Genomic DNA, 16,983 nt, shown 5'->3' with positions numbered 1-16,983 from the left:
AAAAAGTCAAAGCTGGACAAGTTAAGCAGCAATTTCTTGATTTCAGATCTGTTTCGCTAAGTGGCCCAGTAGTAGACAGTGATAATAACAATCGAACTAATAATAGTAACAGAGACAGTTTATACTGTTGCCTAAATACCGTAAATGCAGTAATGAATAGGTTATTTTTGTTCACAACGTAAATTAAACTTGCAACCCAACGTTTGTTGAGAAGATGTAATGCTACGCTGAAAGTCAGGCTATATGATTTGCACGACTCAGGAGACCCCTAGAAATCATTGATTTGGTTTTAATGTCATTTACAATACTGGAAGCACGAGGGTCTGGTGGATTGAAACTTTTTGCACTACATCTCACTGACCAGCACAATTCTGTCCACTTCCCTCTTTCTTCTTCACCCGCTGTTTTTCATGCAGTGAGAAAGAGACACGACAAGCAGAAATCTCATAAGATGGGTTGTATGCTGTACCGAGCAACAAAAAAAAAATTTCTACCAAAGTAAATGGAAGCATAAATACTTATATGAAACCAACAAACAAGACCATTGAGACAATATACCAACTGGAATGGTTTTAAATGGAACTTATTAAGCAAATTCTTTCAAGAGATGGTTTTGTGATTTAGATTCAGCAGACTGGATTGCGAATTACGCCAGTTGTATCCTCAGATGATTTTTATAGCTGGGCCAGAAAAAATAATTATTAGACAGATAAAGGTTGTTCCCATGGAAACAGAGCCTTGAACAGTATTAATTGTTTCCAGCTTGGCGCTGTGACTTTCTAGTATTTATAAAGTATTATACTGCCATCTGGAATACATTAGAAGTGTAATCTTACTTATGTCAGAGCTGCAGTTTTGTGTCATTTATAATTAGTTATGGTTTTTAGACACGAAGAGCCTTCTAACTCATCAATTTATACAAATAAGTTAACTTAAAATTTAACCTGTTCACTGTCGGAAAAGGGCAGGGTAAAATATGTAACTAAAAATGAAAGGCAAAGACCAATATGGCTACAAGAACTGGAAAATGAGAGGAACGTAACATTCTGTGGTTATCGATTGTACTGCAAGTTCTAACATTGTAGTTAACTAGAGATGGGCAAACATTTCGCTGACATTCAGGTTCGCTGACAATTTGACGTTACTTCACAGCCACAGATATTAACTTGGTATATATGCTAATTGAGTGTGCAAAGTATATTTAAATGACACCTTTTAGCATCTCTCTCTCTCTCTCTCTCTCTCTCTCTCTCTCTCTCTCTCTCTCTCTCTCTCTCTCTCGTAAATATACTCTTTTAGTGCATTACTTTGTTTGTCTTTAGGTGCTCTTATAAATGCTTAAAAATATTGGCTAAATAGACACAACTTCCAGGCTCTTCCTTGTTTTGCCACATTGCAATGCAAAGGCTTACCAAGCATAAGCCTATATTTTTTTAGCACAAGCTCACAGTTGCTATTTTTTCTGTCCCAGTTTAACACCGAGGTCTGGGAGTTCTACCCTAAAAAGTAATTCTCAGTTTTGATAAAGAAAATGTTCCTAGGATATTTAACTTTTAAAAAGGAGTTGATGTATTGCATTCTTAGTAGATAATAAAGCCATAACATGTAAAGCAGAAAACAGCTGTTACACACAGCATGTCAAGTTTGGTATGCCTGATATTTAATTTTATTTTTTGAAAGGCTTTTCACAAATTATTTAGAAATGTCAAGGAAATGTTAACTCATGTTCCAGACACTTTCCCACAGCCTACTCTACAGATTGTATGCTATGTGATAATGGTGAAAGGCAGGGTTGCAGACCTGTCTAAGACATGTGATTGTGCTCACAAGTGATCTTTTATTTAATATATATATATATATATATATATATATATATATATTATATAGAACCAATGTTCTATTATATTCAAAGGGAAATAGAAAAACAGCACTCAAGGTATATGCAAAAATCTTGTAATACGACAATGTACACAGGCAAAAAAATCCAAAGTTTGGATATATATATATATATATACAGTATATATAATACATATGTGTGTATACACACACACCCGCATGCATATACATGTACATACTCTGTCAGATATCTGCACAGGTAATTAAAAAATAAAAATATATAGTATTGTAAAAAAAATTAGGTGTGTGTATATATATATATATATATATATATATATATATATATATATATATATATATATAGTACAACAAAAAAGCATCCATATACTAAGCACATGGGTATACCAGATAGGATATAAATGATACATTTTAATGATATTGAATAAAAACAGGGACTGAAATGTTAAAAAGGGAGGGGGTCACCACAAGGTCAATTCTAATAACCAGGGAGACAAGATATGGTACATAAACAACTCAATAGTTGTAAGAGTATGCTGGCGTCATCATTTATGAGCATGGCATGAAGTGCAATATTGTTGCTAATACCAGCCAAATTGACACAGCTAACCACATTGAACGCGCAGTACCCCAGTGCTGCAGAAACACAGGAACTCCTCCGATAGGAGGCAAAAGCGAACCACAGCCGCAAGCAGGAAACAAGGAAGGCTGGTGTAGTGACTACATAATCTTTATTCACACAGTGTACTGATGGATCCTCTGACGCGTTTCAGCCCACTGGCCTTTGTCAAAAAACAGGGACTGAAATGTTAAAAAGGGAGTGGGTCACCGCAAGGACAATTCTAATAACCAGGGTGACAAGATATGGTACATAAACAACTCAATAGTTGTAAGAGTATGCTGGCGTCATCATTTATGAGCATGGCATGAAGTGCAATATTGTTGCTCATACCAGCCAAATTGACACAGCTAACCACATAGAACGCGCAGTACCCCAGTGCTGCAGAACTGGGTACTAGAAATCATGGAGAGGAAAACATAAACCTTGATGTACTTCATAAGCCTGTCGTTGCTTGTATAGTGAATCTATTTGGACTAGTTGTTGACAAATGTAAGTTTACCAATTGTGGTAATACTATGAAATAAAGTGTGACTTTGTTACATTTGTACTGTTAGTAATAGTCCCTCTTGATTTGATCGACTAGCAACATTTTAAACAGACAAAATCAAAACATATTCTCATACCAAAGAGGGATACGCAAAGTGTTGGTCAAAGTACATTAACAAGTTTAGCATTCTTGATAAGAAAAGTATCCTTTAATACAATATACTGCTCAAAATGTGCTATATTACAACTAGCACATCGAAAGAGTAACAACAAAAGTTCAAAGCTAATAAAACATAAGACGTTGCTTTCTGAGGTTTGTATATCTGATCTAAAATAAAATGTACTATTTTAAATATATTTAAAAAATGTTTGATTGCAAGTTCTACATAATTAACCAGGTGAAAAGTCCAACTGCTGTGCTTGCATGGGTCCCCATTGTTTCTGTTCTGTAATGGCCCAAAATGTTTAGTGTTAAACTTACCCTACGTGCTTTCTTGTGTAGCATGCTGTTGTAGATTCTTGGTACTACTTTAGCAATGTTCTCAGAGGATTGTGCATGGGGATCCTGCCTCTTCAGCAGTGAGATCAGTACAGCAGGGAGGTGTGTGTTAGCCTTCTCTTGGCATTGCAACTTGATGGCAGATGAAAGTCACGGAAGGAGGAGGGGCCCCCTGCTATGTGCATGTGGTATCTTTCTAATACCAGTACATCATATAGGGAGAGTACGTTGTAGCTCTGGAGTATGTCTCTTTAATGGTAAAGTCAGTAAAGGAGCAATGATTTCTAAAGATATGAAGTCCATTACTTTCCCTGAACACAATTATTATTACATGTTATTTAATACTATAAAAGCTTTTAGACAGTATGATCATTTCTAAGGGTCTGTTTAGGGTTTCACGTTTGATCTATGTGTGTACTGTATCTTCAGTGCAGTGCTTTGATGTCTAAGACATCCCTTTGTGATCCAAAACCTATGTACAGTAATTACAGTGTTTGTGATGGTTTTTGAGTCATACTGAGTGAGTGAAGGGGTTGAAAAAATATGAAACAGTGGATGTATAATATAGCATATTATTTGACTTCTTATTTAAACATTTTGTTGAACTGATTGAATCAATTACGAAAAAATGTATTATCTCAGTATTTACTTTCACATGAAGGCATCTTGAAAGCTGGACGTGACCACATGCGCATATGTTTGCTATTTATAGGACCTCTTCCTTACTGATTTCTTCTTCTTATGTAATATTCAAGGATTTGGAAAATTCTGATAAGTACTTATGGGGTAAATCTGCAGTATAGCTGAATTAAGTATTTTGGAGTTATTAATAATAGAATAATACAAAAAGAATGTGTGCGTGTGTGTGTATATAGTGGGGCAAAATATGTACACTATCAGTGTAATATGTTTTGGGTTGTATTTAACTAAAATGACCGTAACTGTGAATGCTTTCAGACCCCATTTCTGTTCCTGCATAGTCCTGGTGAGTGTCATAAAGAATAGTGTTAAAGTGGTTAAATGAATTGTTAGTGCGGACGAAAATAGTTTTGAGATTTAGGTGTAGACGAGAAGGCAAAGACTGATCATATAAATAATCAAGTACATGGGAGAAGGAGTGAGAAGGGACATTTGAACTACTATTATGTGCTTCTTTCTTATGGGCTTATTCTATATTCACCAAAATGGACATTACGACTGTTTTCACCCGAAGTTTCTAATTAACATCAATGGGGAATTTTGTCTGGTAGTGGCCCGATCGACCTCTTCCATGGATATAGAATAAGTCCATAAGTTTCTGGTTATATATCACACATGAATATGGTGATTACATGCATTATTTGATAGTGAAACAAGTAATACGGAGTTTGGGAAATATAAGTACACATAAAGGTTATCCAAGTTTGCATGTATATGCATATGAAATATTGACTTCAAAGTATAAATCTAGCTAAACATGGAAACAAAAATTGTGGCCCATATTACTAAGCAGTGCTATTCCATCAGATACCTTCCAACACAGTTGAGTAAATATGGCCCTTAATGGCCAATTCCCTTGAATGGGGCTGTAAGATGTCTTCCAGAATGGAAGGTGTCATATAGAGTAGCTTTTTTTTATATAGTAAACATATGGCCCCCTATTTCTTATTTTTTTTTTTAGTGTTCTGTCACTTGTGGGAAAGGAGTAAAACATCGGGATGTGCGCTGTGTCAGCAAAAGCCACACGAAGATGGATGAGGAAAACTGCAAACATTTACAGACACCTCGGGTGCAGAAGATTTGTAGGGCTCCCAGATGTCCTTCGTGGAAGGCCGGAAAGTGGAAGGAGGTACAGTACAGTATGTACAAATAGGACAATTTGCCACGGCTGTTTGACCCCAGTATGTAGTGTGCACATACCACAATCTTCTTGCTTTTCTACGTAAGTGGTCAAAAAGGCAATGAACTGCAATATATTGTTGGCTATCACTTTGCTGGCAAATAAGTGGTCAAATATTTAGCTTTCATCTCCAGATATCGTACTGTTAATAAGACTACAGAAATATTTAGTACATATGGACAGCAATCATCACTAGTTATAGGTTCACATCTAGTTAATAATAACACAAGACAGGGACAGGAACAGAAAACAAATGTTTATTGCAAAACTGATTCAATGGCACAGCACATTCTTCTTAAAGGTGCTGTTCTTCCTGAAAACAACCTCTCTTGAAAGTGAGCTCCGTGTGTTGCCCTTTAGAGCAGATGAACACTCTATTATTATTTTTTTTCCTATCTTTTTTTTCATGTGTTTTTAAATGACCCACAACCTGCAGTTGAATGTCCACATAGATGGCGACACAACTTTCTATTAGTTAACCTTCATCCATATTTGTAGTTCTTTTGGGGGTAAAAAATGTATTTAAAAAATGATTATGCTTGTTTGCCAGTCATATTGTTTGTGCTTCTGTTGTTATCATGTCTCTAATTTTTTTTCTTTAGTGTTCAGTGACGTGTGGAGTGGGAATCCATCACAGAGAGGTGTATTGTAGGATGAAAGGCCAAGGCCGAGTTCATGAAGCATTTTGCAATCATAGTACTCGTCCAGACAGTCAAAAATACTGTTGGTTACCAGAATGTGTTCAGTACTATTGGATTGCAGATGAATGGCCAAGTGTAAGTATGGACTTTTCTGTGAATTGAAAGGAAATGTAAAATGTTTGTATTATTTAATTACTTGTTTTCAATCGTAATCTAAAAAAAAATTATAATTCACATTGATGATTGCAATGTCATTGGCCCCTGCTAGAGTTTTACTACACGACTTGTGCATGCTACCTAAACCCATCCCTATTTTTCTTTAATAGTAAACAACAAAAGCATATACAGTATAAAGACAATGGGACACTATATTAAACATGGTGGTATGACCACAGTTCCAAATGTATTTAATGGACTTCAGCATAAGAATATTAATATTGTACCATTCATAACTGAAGTGTGATGACAATAAGAACCATATTCCCAACGATCTCTGAATGATTGCTTAAACCCCCTTTAAAAAAGTCCTCCCTTCCACTCCTATTGTAGGCAATGCCTACCACTGCTGACCAATCACCACTGGTTACTATTTTACCCAGCAATACGTAGCTGTCACACACAAAGTTCCACAGACCAAGAAACCCACAAAATTGGTAGAAGGCATCGTGGTCTAACAGTCCGGTCGCCTCATGCTTATATTAAGAGGCTTACTTTATAAAATTGCTTGATTTACAGTAGTTCCTGGGATTCTGTTTTATTTTAGTTATATTTAACATTTATTTTGAAAGAAAACTCCTCCTATGTGGGAAGTGCAGCAGTTGGTTGTCTCAACATTGACCGCCTGTGCAAATACTGACTATTGCAGATATAGTTATATGAGTTTCTTAAACCAATATTGTAAAGGTGATTCTTTATAGGGGATTGTCAGATGGTAATCTATATTATTAGTCTTCCATTGCCTAGCATCTGATCAGTTTGGAGCAAGGGAGTTTCCACCAGTCAGTATTCATAATAAACATTCTTATTGGCTGATAAATTCTGATATATTGGCTGATATATACACAGTTGTCCGATTAATGTTATAGGAGTGGAGTTCTCATTTTCTGTTCCAGGCTATATTCTATCACAAATATCCATTTATTAAAAGAAAACTATCTACACGTTTGCATTTGCTTTTCCATATTCGTTTTTAATCAGTTATGTAAATATAGAAGAAAAATGTGTACTGGAAAAGCTGTCATACTTTGGTAAGCAGTATAAGCAGGACAAACCCATAGAGTATTGAAAATAATTGATTCTGCCAACTAATTCAAAACAAGTGATTTTTTTTAGATCAAAGTGAACCAATGTGTTTGTCATACTGTACAATTGTATTTATTAGTGTTCTACAGAATGTAAGCAAGGGGAATCCCGGAGGAAGATAAAGTGTGTGGATATTAGTAGAAGACCTGTGAATGAAACTTACTGTGACCCTACTACCAAGCCACCTTCTGCTAGGAAATGCAAGAATGTTCTCTGCAAGTACACTGTAGTCACAGAAGATATGTCACAGGTACAGTATATTGTTTTGATGATGAAACAAGTTTGTGATTTGTGAGAACTATGGGTATTAACGACACAAAAAGAAAATACATAAATTTGTATGGGAAGCACTTAAAAATTAGGTCGAATTTCACACTGTGCTGGGATTGCAATAAAGAAACAGCTGTTCCATTCAGTAGTTTAAACCTGTATGTGTTGTTGGTCTTGTTGTTTTTTTACAGTGTTTGAACCAGAGTGTCACCAGGAGCTGTACTACTCCAAATACTGTATGTACAGTTTTTGGTGCCATGGTCTCATCTGCGTGCCAAGGGAACAAAATGGCCACCACAGCCCAGGCCAATAGGAAGTCGCAATTAATGACGTTGCAGCTTTGTATTGGATATTTCTATTGGATAACCACCGGCAACGAAAACTATACATCTGGGGGAACCGAGGGGTCCCTGAAGCTATAAAATAAAGCTGTTCAACTCTGTGGGCCCACCTGGTTCAAAAACTGTAATATAAATAGATGTCACATTTGGCAGGATTCAACAAAAAGAAAGGTGCTGGAAAAAGCGGGCAGGATTGCTGCTATAATTATATCTTACAAAATGTATTCACTCCAACTGCAGCATCTTGTGGTAAAATTCAAATGCCTTTTAATTTGAAAAGAAACAAGGCAATACATCAAAATAAACCGTTTCAGGTCCAGAAATTGACTTTTATCAGGTAAGTGTATGATGAAAGGCCCTTTCTGGGCCTGAAACATTGTATTTTGATGTATTGCCTTGTTGTTTCAAATTAATAGGCAAACTGTGAGTGCTTTTGTGTGGGCTGTCTCTCTTTTTGTCTTGTTATCTATATCTAAAATGTTGCCACACTTTTTTGAGAAAAGCACCCCAAACTAAGAATGTTTTAAATAGACTGAGAAATAGTTTTGCTCGGATAATAGGTGATTTCACCTTACTTTCTGCTTTAATAATAAACAAGATATTTATAAATGCAAAGCTGATAACTATGAACAACACAATCACAAATACAACATAGCATACAACATATTAAACTGCTAAAGAGACTAATTTAAATCTACATTAGAAAAATAGAAGTGCAAGCAGAAGGAGGATCCTGATAGTGTAGTATTTAATATGACGGGATAAAAAAAGTTTAAAAACATAAATAGTTACACTCACAAACACAGAGTGAATTCAGGTGTTTACAGTAAGATCACAGTTGATCTCTATATGCAGCAGGAAATACAGGAACCTCCTTCAGTGGTATCTGCACGTCCACCTCTCTGCGTCCTCATGTCTAGGATGTTACAGAGGGTCGCTTCTTCAATCACAGCTCGCATTAAGGATTGGAACATAAAGCATTAATGTGTTATCCGGTGAAACACAACATTTGTGAGCCTCTTTCTGAAATGTAAGCGATGAGTGAACACGCGACCCTCAGTGATATCATAGACACAAGGACATGGAGATGTGGGAGGTGCAGATGCCACTGAAGGAAGTTCATGTATATTCTCTGCTGCATGGAGAGATCTTGCTCTACACGCCTGAATTCACGCTGTGTTTGCGGGTGTAACTAATGATGTTTTTATACTTTTTTTAATCGAGCCATTAAATACAATATCCGGATACTCCTTCTGCTGGCGCTTCTATTTTCTAATATAGGTTTCGAGTTGACTGCTGGTGAGGAGGTCGCCGTAAGGAAGCAGCCTGATTACAATCAGGGCTTTCTTGCGTGTCGTGGAAGATCAGCTTTGCATTACCTGCATTATAATGTTCCTTTATTATTACTAGTTTTTATTAGTACTGTATGTTAATGCACTTAATAATGTCTTTGTAAAGACTAATTACATTCTCATTCTATACTTCCAATTTCTCAGTGAACTGTGGTGAGTTATAAATGAGTGCTAGAAAATCAAAATAGCACCCATGTTAAGAGTCCCAGCCAAAATATTTTTACATCACTATTTCTCTAACATTTTTGAAAATAGAAATAGTTAGCTAAGCTATTTTACCCATGAGCACATTGGGACAGACTTTACTGTAATAGTCGTTTACAGCCAATTTTATATTATGTCATTTACTTTAGATGATGTAGTATACAGTTCTAGTAGGTACCGTCCTGGAGAAGTGTGTTTTTTGCTGTTGATACCATTTACTAAATCATAAGCCATAGATATTCAGTAGCTGTATCCAACATTTCAAGATATTCAATGTCTTCTGCACAGAAGATTCGCGAGTTCCAGAACGCTTATGAGCGATTTACTAATTGGTGATCTACTGTAGACTGCACCACATTTCCTACTGTAGCTCCTCAAGACGCCTTCCACCTACCGCTTTATTTACTAAGCGTCTGGAAGGCGTCTTGCAGCTTCTGGTAATGTGCAGTTTTCCTGCAAGCTTGAGGGGCTCTGGAAGCAGAACATTTGTATAAAGCTCCATATAATTAATGTAAACCAATTTAGGCTCAAGATTTTCGATATGAGCATATGATGAAATGTACAATGTTACTATGTGCAAATTATTTTTAATTAAAACAAAAATTTAACTTTTACTGTATTTATATATGCATTGTATTTTAACTAAACCATAGCCTTTGTTATATTACCTTGTGAATATAGTATATAGAATGTTATGAAAGTGTCCAATCCACACCACGCACATCTGATACTGTACCGTATACAGTAGCGACATCTTTTATTGCACTGAATGCCGCCGGCAAGCCGGGATCTACCCCAGCTGCCGCCAGTAACAACCGCGCGCCGCCGCGTTTCCCCCACGCACCCCCCCTCCACTTCGCGCGCAATTTTCCTCCCTTCCCGACCCCGTACCCGGCTCCTGCTCTGCCCCTCTGCTTCCCCGCACCCCCGCTTCCCAGACGCATGCAGCCGGCGGCTTTTACTCGAATAAAAGCTGCCGCTGCTGTATATGCACTGTACAATGGCACAACTTATATTTAGCAAACCAAATTCATGGTTTAAATATGATGTCACGATGCTATGCCTTTTGAAATGGTACTGACAAGAATAATGTTTTTCTATTTTCTTTGGAGTAAACTTTAATTATGTTGACACTCGATTTAAATATCACTATTGTAAGAAAAATGACAGAACTTTATTGTTTTAGTGTACAGGTATCTGCTGGCCTGGTTACAAGCAAAGAATAACATATTGCAAAAAAGTGCACCCTACCCACAATCAGTATACCTTTGGTTTTAGAACAATATCCTATAAAAGCTGTCCAGTTCGACCTTATTCATTTGATCATAAATGTAATGGAAAGAGCTGTGTACAAGCCATCTCTTGGAAAGTGGGAAAATGGAGCAAGGTTAGTTAAAATATTGAATGTTCTGTATGTTTTAACCACTTCAATTGTATACAGTATGTTTAGCATATGTTTTTCTAGTTTATTTTATACGAAGTGCATTTGTATTAAGTATGAAGCTTTGTCATTTCTACAGCCCAAATTAGTGTTATTTAATTTATGACAAAATAATCCTAATATACAGTAGTGTTCCTAAACTGCAGTAAGATAAATTTAGTATATGCCGTTGTGTTTTTCCTTCAGTATTGAACAGTTATGTGAGAAAAAAAATGTGACAACCCTAAATGTTCTGGCAAAAATAAAATATTTACCCATAACTCAGAGTGTTTAGTACTAGAAACATATGCCGTTATTGTTGGCTCTTGTGCTTATAAGAGGACATCTGGTTGTAATCTCTGAATAGTGTTCTGTAACATGTGGACTTGGAATAATGGAGAGAAGGGTGGGATGCATGACAGAAAACGCTTTTCCAAGTGACCTGTGTCCATCACATGTGAAACCTCCTGCCAGAAAGACGTGTTTGTCAAAAGACTGTAAGTAATTATCATTAGCGTCTGAGTAAATACCTTTAAGCCCAACCTTTCACAAATATAATAATTTATCTTGAGGAAGAACCGCAGTTCAGCTCAGTTGCAGACATCATTTTTGCAGACATCATTGATGTGCTTTAACATAGTCTTAAAACATATTGTGGCAAAAACTGCATCAACCTTATGGCCCAGTAGCAAATATAAGTGCTAATATCCTATTTAGAAAAAGAATACTGTACATTTGTTTTAAGTTGGTAAGTTTCCAGATGTACAATTGGTGCAAGTGGATGGGGGTTCTGTGGAGGATGTCTTGCTTAAAAAACAGGCTATTCCTTTCCACTTAATTACCTGTTGACCAGAGATATTGTTACTGGGGATATGTCCTTTTGTCCATGGTGAAACATAGAATCTTATACATTTAAAAAAAATAATAATGATATATATTCTGAATAGGAGGTAACGCGTCTTTGATATATCATTTTTTATTGCTTTAAATGCAATGATTCAGTGGCAGCAGTATATAATTTATTAGATATAGCAATTTTAGGATGTCTGTATTTAAACAAAAACAGGTATGTGCCTTCAGACTTTAGGACTGAAACAACTGTACATTGCTATTTATTCATATTTTAGGTGATTTTAAAAGCTGTAAACATGTATAAAAAATGGGCATGCGGTTCATCACCAATTCAATAAAGTGTTAAGAGGGTGAACTGCAATAAAAAAAAGTTTATTTGGTCATGTACAAAAAAAGAGAGAGAACCACCTACGCGTTTCGCACCAATGTGCTTTATCAAGTTCATACAACTGTGCATTTGTATTTACGGTTATATTTATTCATATTTTAGGTGATTTTAAAAGCTGTAAAGAAATCAGCCTATTGAAAAATATTCAAACAGATGGTGAATATACACTAAAAATTAGCAACAGAAGAGTAAAGGTACGTTGTATTAAAACACTTTTAGCATTGGTGTTTAGTATAAGGGATCCTATGTAAAATGTTGTTCTTTGTTTTTTGTAGATTTACTGCTCAGGAATGCAATCAGATAGCCCAAAAGAATATATAACGTTGGTTAAAGGTGAAACAGACAACTTTTCAGAAGTATTTGGATATAGGTATAGTAAAAATTTATGCCAAAAAAATTAAGAGACGATCGAAAGTTGCTGTAATTTTGTTGTTCAAAGAGTGTCGTCAACTGACAAGAAGCAAAACATTCAATATCCTAATTGTGTTTAAACAGATCTGTAGTATTAGATAATACTTACTGCATTTTTTTTTTTATATATAAATTGAACTCAATGCCATTTTAATGAGTTTTAACTGAGCATCCTGTGGTTGCTATAGCACCCCCTCCCCACCTCCCCAGCAGTGCAAGATTTTTGTCAACAAATGACCACAGATGGGAAGGTGTTGCAGTATTCCCAGCAGTAGACTGTGTCTAAGCTGCAAGCTGTAACAATAGACAATATAACGTTACATTGTATTTGAGGCATTCCACTGGCTGAAGGATTGATTCAGTGTCAGCCAGAGAGCAGGATATTAGCTGATCGATCACAGTAGACCGGATCGATCGTCAGCTTAGGTAATTACTTTTCCTTAATTATAATCAAATGCTGCATATATTAAAACCGAAGATAAAAATAGTGCTGCGGGTAATGCTGCTTTATAATCTTTTGATTCATAATTACTATTGAGATTGAAGGGGCTTCAGAATTCATATACTTTTTATTATTTTAAGTATAGGAAATATACTATGAAATATTAAGTGTATGAAATAAAGCTAGTCGGGTTTTGTTTTTTGTTTTCAAAATCTTGTTCAGTAGAATTTTTATCTTTTTAAAGTTCAGTTCTAAATATTATAGCACACTCTAAAACATAAAACAAATTTGCTTTATAACCAGGGGGAGGACCTTAAAGGGATGTTACACATTTCCTATATTTCCTAATCCAATTTGGTTAAACTTATATAAATATAAGTCATTATTATGTATTTTCACCAACTGCTTTCTACTGTAGGTATTCCTTGAATGCTTTCGAATCAATGGAATCCCCCCCCCCCCACCCCCAGAGATGAATTTCAGTGCGTAACGAAATAATTGTTTATTAGCATGATGATAGCTACAGTTAAAGTGTGAACCCTCCCCTATACAGCTGCTTTGTGCCTTTTATCATAAATTATTTAAATATAGGTTATTTATGTTCATGAATTTACTGTACTGCTCATGCCCTAAGAATGTGCAACATATTTTCCTAGGCTCAAAAATCCATATGAGTGCCCTTTTAATGGAAGCAGAAGACAAGACTGTGCATGTAAAAATGACTATCTTGCAGCTGGATATACTGCCTTTAGTAAAATAAGGCTGGACATCATCTCAATGCAAATTAAAAGTAAGTTTCTGCAGATATACCTTAATAAGTCTTTATGTGCTTGATGCAAACAGAACATAACATTTTCAATTTCATTACTCTGACAGTTTATGTAAAAACACATACTCCAAAGTCAAACTAAGTACATAGTGTATGTTTAAGATGTAAGGTATTAACTTTGCAGGTCTACATAAAAAAAAAACAACTTATCATATATCTCCACTCTATTGAGAGTACCCTTTTATTTGTAATTTAGAGTATGTTCTTGGTTACTGTATGTTTAAAAACTATTCAACACAGTTATTTGTAAAAGTTAATTAAAACAACATTTGTTAATTTATACAAGTTGATTTTTGAACAAATCCAAATAACAAGTTTTTAAAGTACAGTACTTGAACTGAATTTACTATAACTTAAACTCTCCTATACTGCAGTTTTGAAAACTCTGTTCTTGTTTTGTACTTCTTTTGTGATTGAGGTGTAATCTATAAAATAACATACTGTGGCATGGTGTTTTAATGGACAATTATAGTATGTTTTTTAGGTTTGTTTGCAAAAGAAACACGATCAGTGTGGCATTATAGTAAGCAAGATAGGCCCTTCTATTCTTGTCTATCATGGACTCTGCAGTAGCAGTTGGTGAGAACTAGTTTTCACTGTTAAGGGTCATTTGGCTACAAACCCAACAGAGCATTAATCCACCTTGACATACTCTACACAGCTGGAGTAGATCAGCCATAACATGCACTTTTTCTCCCCATCTACACATACAATAGCTACATTCATCTGAAATCCTTCACCCACCAATAAACAATTTCAGTTTGCTTGGAAATCCCTTTCAAAAAGTATGTCCTTCTATGTTTTATAAATGTTATTTCCTGGTAACTTGGCTTAAAGTAAATTACTTTACCACTCAGGATATTTCTGAAACAGTTGTTTTAAATACCTCAGAAACCACACTTCTTTTGGAGTAATAAATGTTGTCGTACTATCAATAAATAGAATGCAAAATGTATTTCCCTAAATTAAAAGTGTTTTTATGTTCTAAATGCATCTTGCTTTGTTTGTTAGCTACAGATCTTCTGTTTGCTCAAACTGTACTTGGAAGAGCAGTCCCATTTGCCACAGCAGGTGATTGCTATAGTGCTGCCAAGTGCCCACAGGTATGAATAAATGATATTCGTATTACATTCACTTAAATTCACTTGAGTCTCTTCCATCATTAGAAGGTGTCTTATGGCTGTGCACCGTTTTGTAAATATGTAATGTATTTTGGTCTTTCTTTGTTTTACTCAAATACCAAAATGTCTAGTGGAGCTCATCAAAACTAGCCAGTATGAACTAGTGACGTCAATTGCTATGTACAATATTTATGCCATGTTGCCTACTTAACTCCAGGTCACTATGAGATTTTGATCCAGCACACACATTTTATTTATCTCAACATAATGCATTTTGGTTTACAAAAGCCCTGTTTTCCTATGGGTAATATAGCCTTGGAGGACCAGGGATAGACTAAAATCACAAAATGACATGGAGCTAAGATGGCAATACTTTCTATGTATAGTAGAATTATTTATTTGGCCTAACAAAAATATCACAATATAAAGAAGAGCTCTGTTATTATTGACTAAAAAAAATGTAAACTAACACTCATTTTTAAACACTAATAGTCATTATATATTATTTCTACATAAATCATATTTAGATGCAACACAAAATGGCATTGCCACAATAACATTTCAAAATGTGGTTTGTTTGTTCACTGATTACCAGCATTTAAGAATGTGTGATACAAATATATACTGTAAATATATATATATATATATAACATTTGTATCACACATTCTTAAATGAACAATGAAACTATGAGTTGCATCAACTCATGATACAGGAAAGTATACTTCCCTTTCTTCCACGGCATTACATACATATACAAAGGCGACCAGGCTAAACCTAATGCGGCTGCCCCCGCATTTTAAAAATAGCGCGGGTGGTGCGCGGCAGTCTTCGGCCGAGAACCGGATGGTTTTCCCGCGCCTCGGGCGCTTTCAATAGTAAGCGCCATTAGCGCTTATCTGTTGAAGTGGCCGCCGCGCTGGAAAATCCATTTTTAAACGGAGAGAAGACCTGCGGCGCTCCCGGCCAGTTCCCGGCAAGCGTTAGATTAAACGCTGCCGCAGCAGTATGCATATGTAGCCATGGCTGGTCCAGGTTATACTTCCTGTCTCCTGTCACGTAAGTCCTAGTAGCTATAGGCAGTGGCAGGCTATCCTGTGGGGTTTGCCTCCCCCCCTCATGCTGCCTTTCTGAGTGACAGGGGTGGAGGTGAACGGGGTCTGTCTGTAGCCAATCATGGTGCAGACCTTGTGCCCTCCCCCATTCTGTGCCTTAGGGAGGAAGTACTCTAAATTATAGTCAGTCCAGGTCTCCTCCTCCTGGGGTTGAGACATGCAGTTCTAGTCTCTTCCTCCAGGGATAGAGATGGGGCTGACTACAGCCAAAGATCTGAACAGAGGGCCAGGCTTCAAGACTGCGAGAAGGCCGGTACCACCCAAAGGTCTGGGACCTATCCTAAAATCCTATGCATTCACTGTAATAACACCTGCAGTGAATGTTACAATAAAGGATCCTGTTTTATATACCCCTGCCTGAGCCTACAGTCTATTGGATAGGGGTATGCAAGAGAAGACTGTCATGTTGGGGACTGTCTCCAGTTACCCTGGAGCCTGCTATGACTGGAGGTGTTGCACCAGAGCCAGAATATCAGCTTGAGGATCACCAAAAGCCTGTCCTGTTTCCCCTTACCATCGCGGACGCTCATCTCTCCTGAACCCTCACAGGTAACGACCACCATAAGACCTGTGGCTTAAACAAGATCTCCCAGAGGGTGGGGGGGGGGAGGGTAGTGCTACAATTGGAGGCACTGCTGAGATGCAGAACAGGGCAGGCTTTCAGGGCAGTGCAGCACAGAAGAAGCAGGGGCCGAGCCCCAGATGCATCACATGGACCCTGGCCCCCATTTCAAGTTAAGGAAGGGGGAACCTCTCTCTGAAGCTACACCAGGGAGGGGTTTGCCTAGACCCTTACTAAAGATAAAGACTATGTTGTGGTGTACCCTGTTGGAAATTTTCCAGGGAACGTGTACCCTTCATTAGATCTAGACCAGTGGTTGGGGCGTACCCGTGGGAAATGTCTAGGGAGCGTCTACCCTTAATTTATTGCCAATTCAATGTAAGGAACGGGCCCCT

At 36.7% G+C, this 16,983-nt stretch overlaps 1 protein-coding gene and 1 long non-coding RNA gene across 3 annotated transcripts in view; one reads left to right on the top strand and one right to left on the bottom strand.

The window, feature by feature from the left end:
* The window catches only part of LOC142495100 (uncharacterized), a 168,149-nt gene that overhangs the window by 4,637 nt on the left and 146,529 nt on the right, over positions 1–16,983 (bottom strand). The window contains exon 1 of one of the 2 annotated variants that reach the window (XR_012801660.1): positions 3,444–3,611. The exons of the other annotated variant lie outside the window; for it this stretch is intronic. This is a non-coding gene — a long non-coding RNA (uncharacterized LOC142495100). Of the gene's footprint in view, positions 1–3,443; positions 3,612–16,983 lie in introns of those variants that run through there. 2 annotated transcript variants of the gene reach the window in all.
* Positions 1–16,983, top strand: part of ADAMTS20 (ADAM metallopeptidase with thrombospondin type 1 motif 20) — a 293,501-nt gene that overhangs the window by 264,768 nt on the left and 11,750 nt on the right. The window contains exons 29-37 of the mRNA XM_075600093.1: positions 5,122–5,289; positions 5,943–6,116; positions 7,363–7,533; positions 10,637–10,837; positions 11,238–11,367; positions 12,213–12,304; positions 12,386–12,480; positions 13,620–13,753; positions 14,804–14,895. Of these exons, the coding sequence (XP_075456208.1) occupies positions 5,122–5,289; positions 5,943–6,116; positions 7,363–7,533; positions 10,637–10,837; positions 11,238–11,367; positions 12,213–12,304; positions 12,386–12,480; positions 13,620–13,753; positions 14,804–14,895 (1,257 nt within the window). The remainder of the gene's footprint in view (positions 1–5,121; positions 5,290–5,942; positions 6,117–7,362; positions 7,534–10,636; positions 10,838–11,237; positions 11,368–12,212; positions 12,305–12,385; positions 12,481–13,619; positions 13,754–14,803; positions 14,896–16,983) is intronic.

Source organism: Ascaphus truei, chromosome 5 (genome assembly GCF_040206685.1).
Source record: "Ascaphus truei isolate aAscTru1 chromosome 5, aAscTru1.hap1, whole genome shotgun sequence".
Lineage (NCBI taxonomy): Eukaryota > Metazoa > Chordata > Amphibia > Anura > Ascaphidae > Ascaphus > Ascaphus truei.
This window is presented reverse-complemented; position numbering and strand designations above follow the sequence as displayed.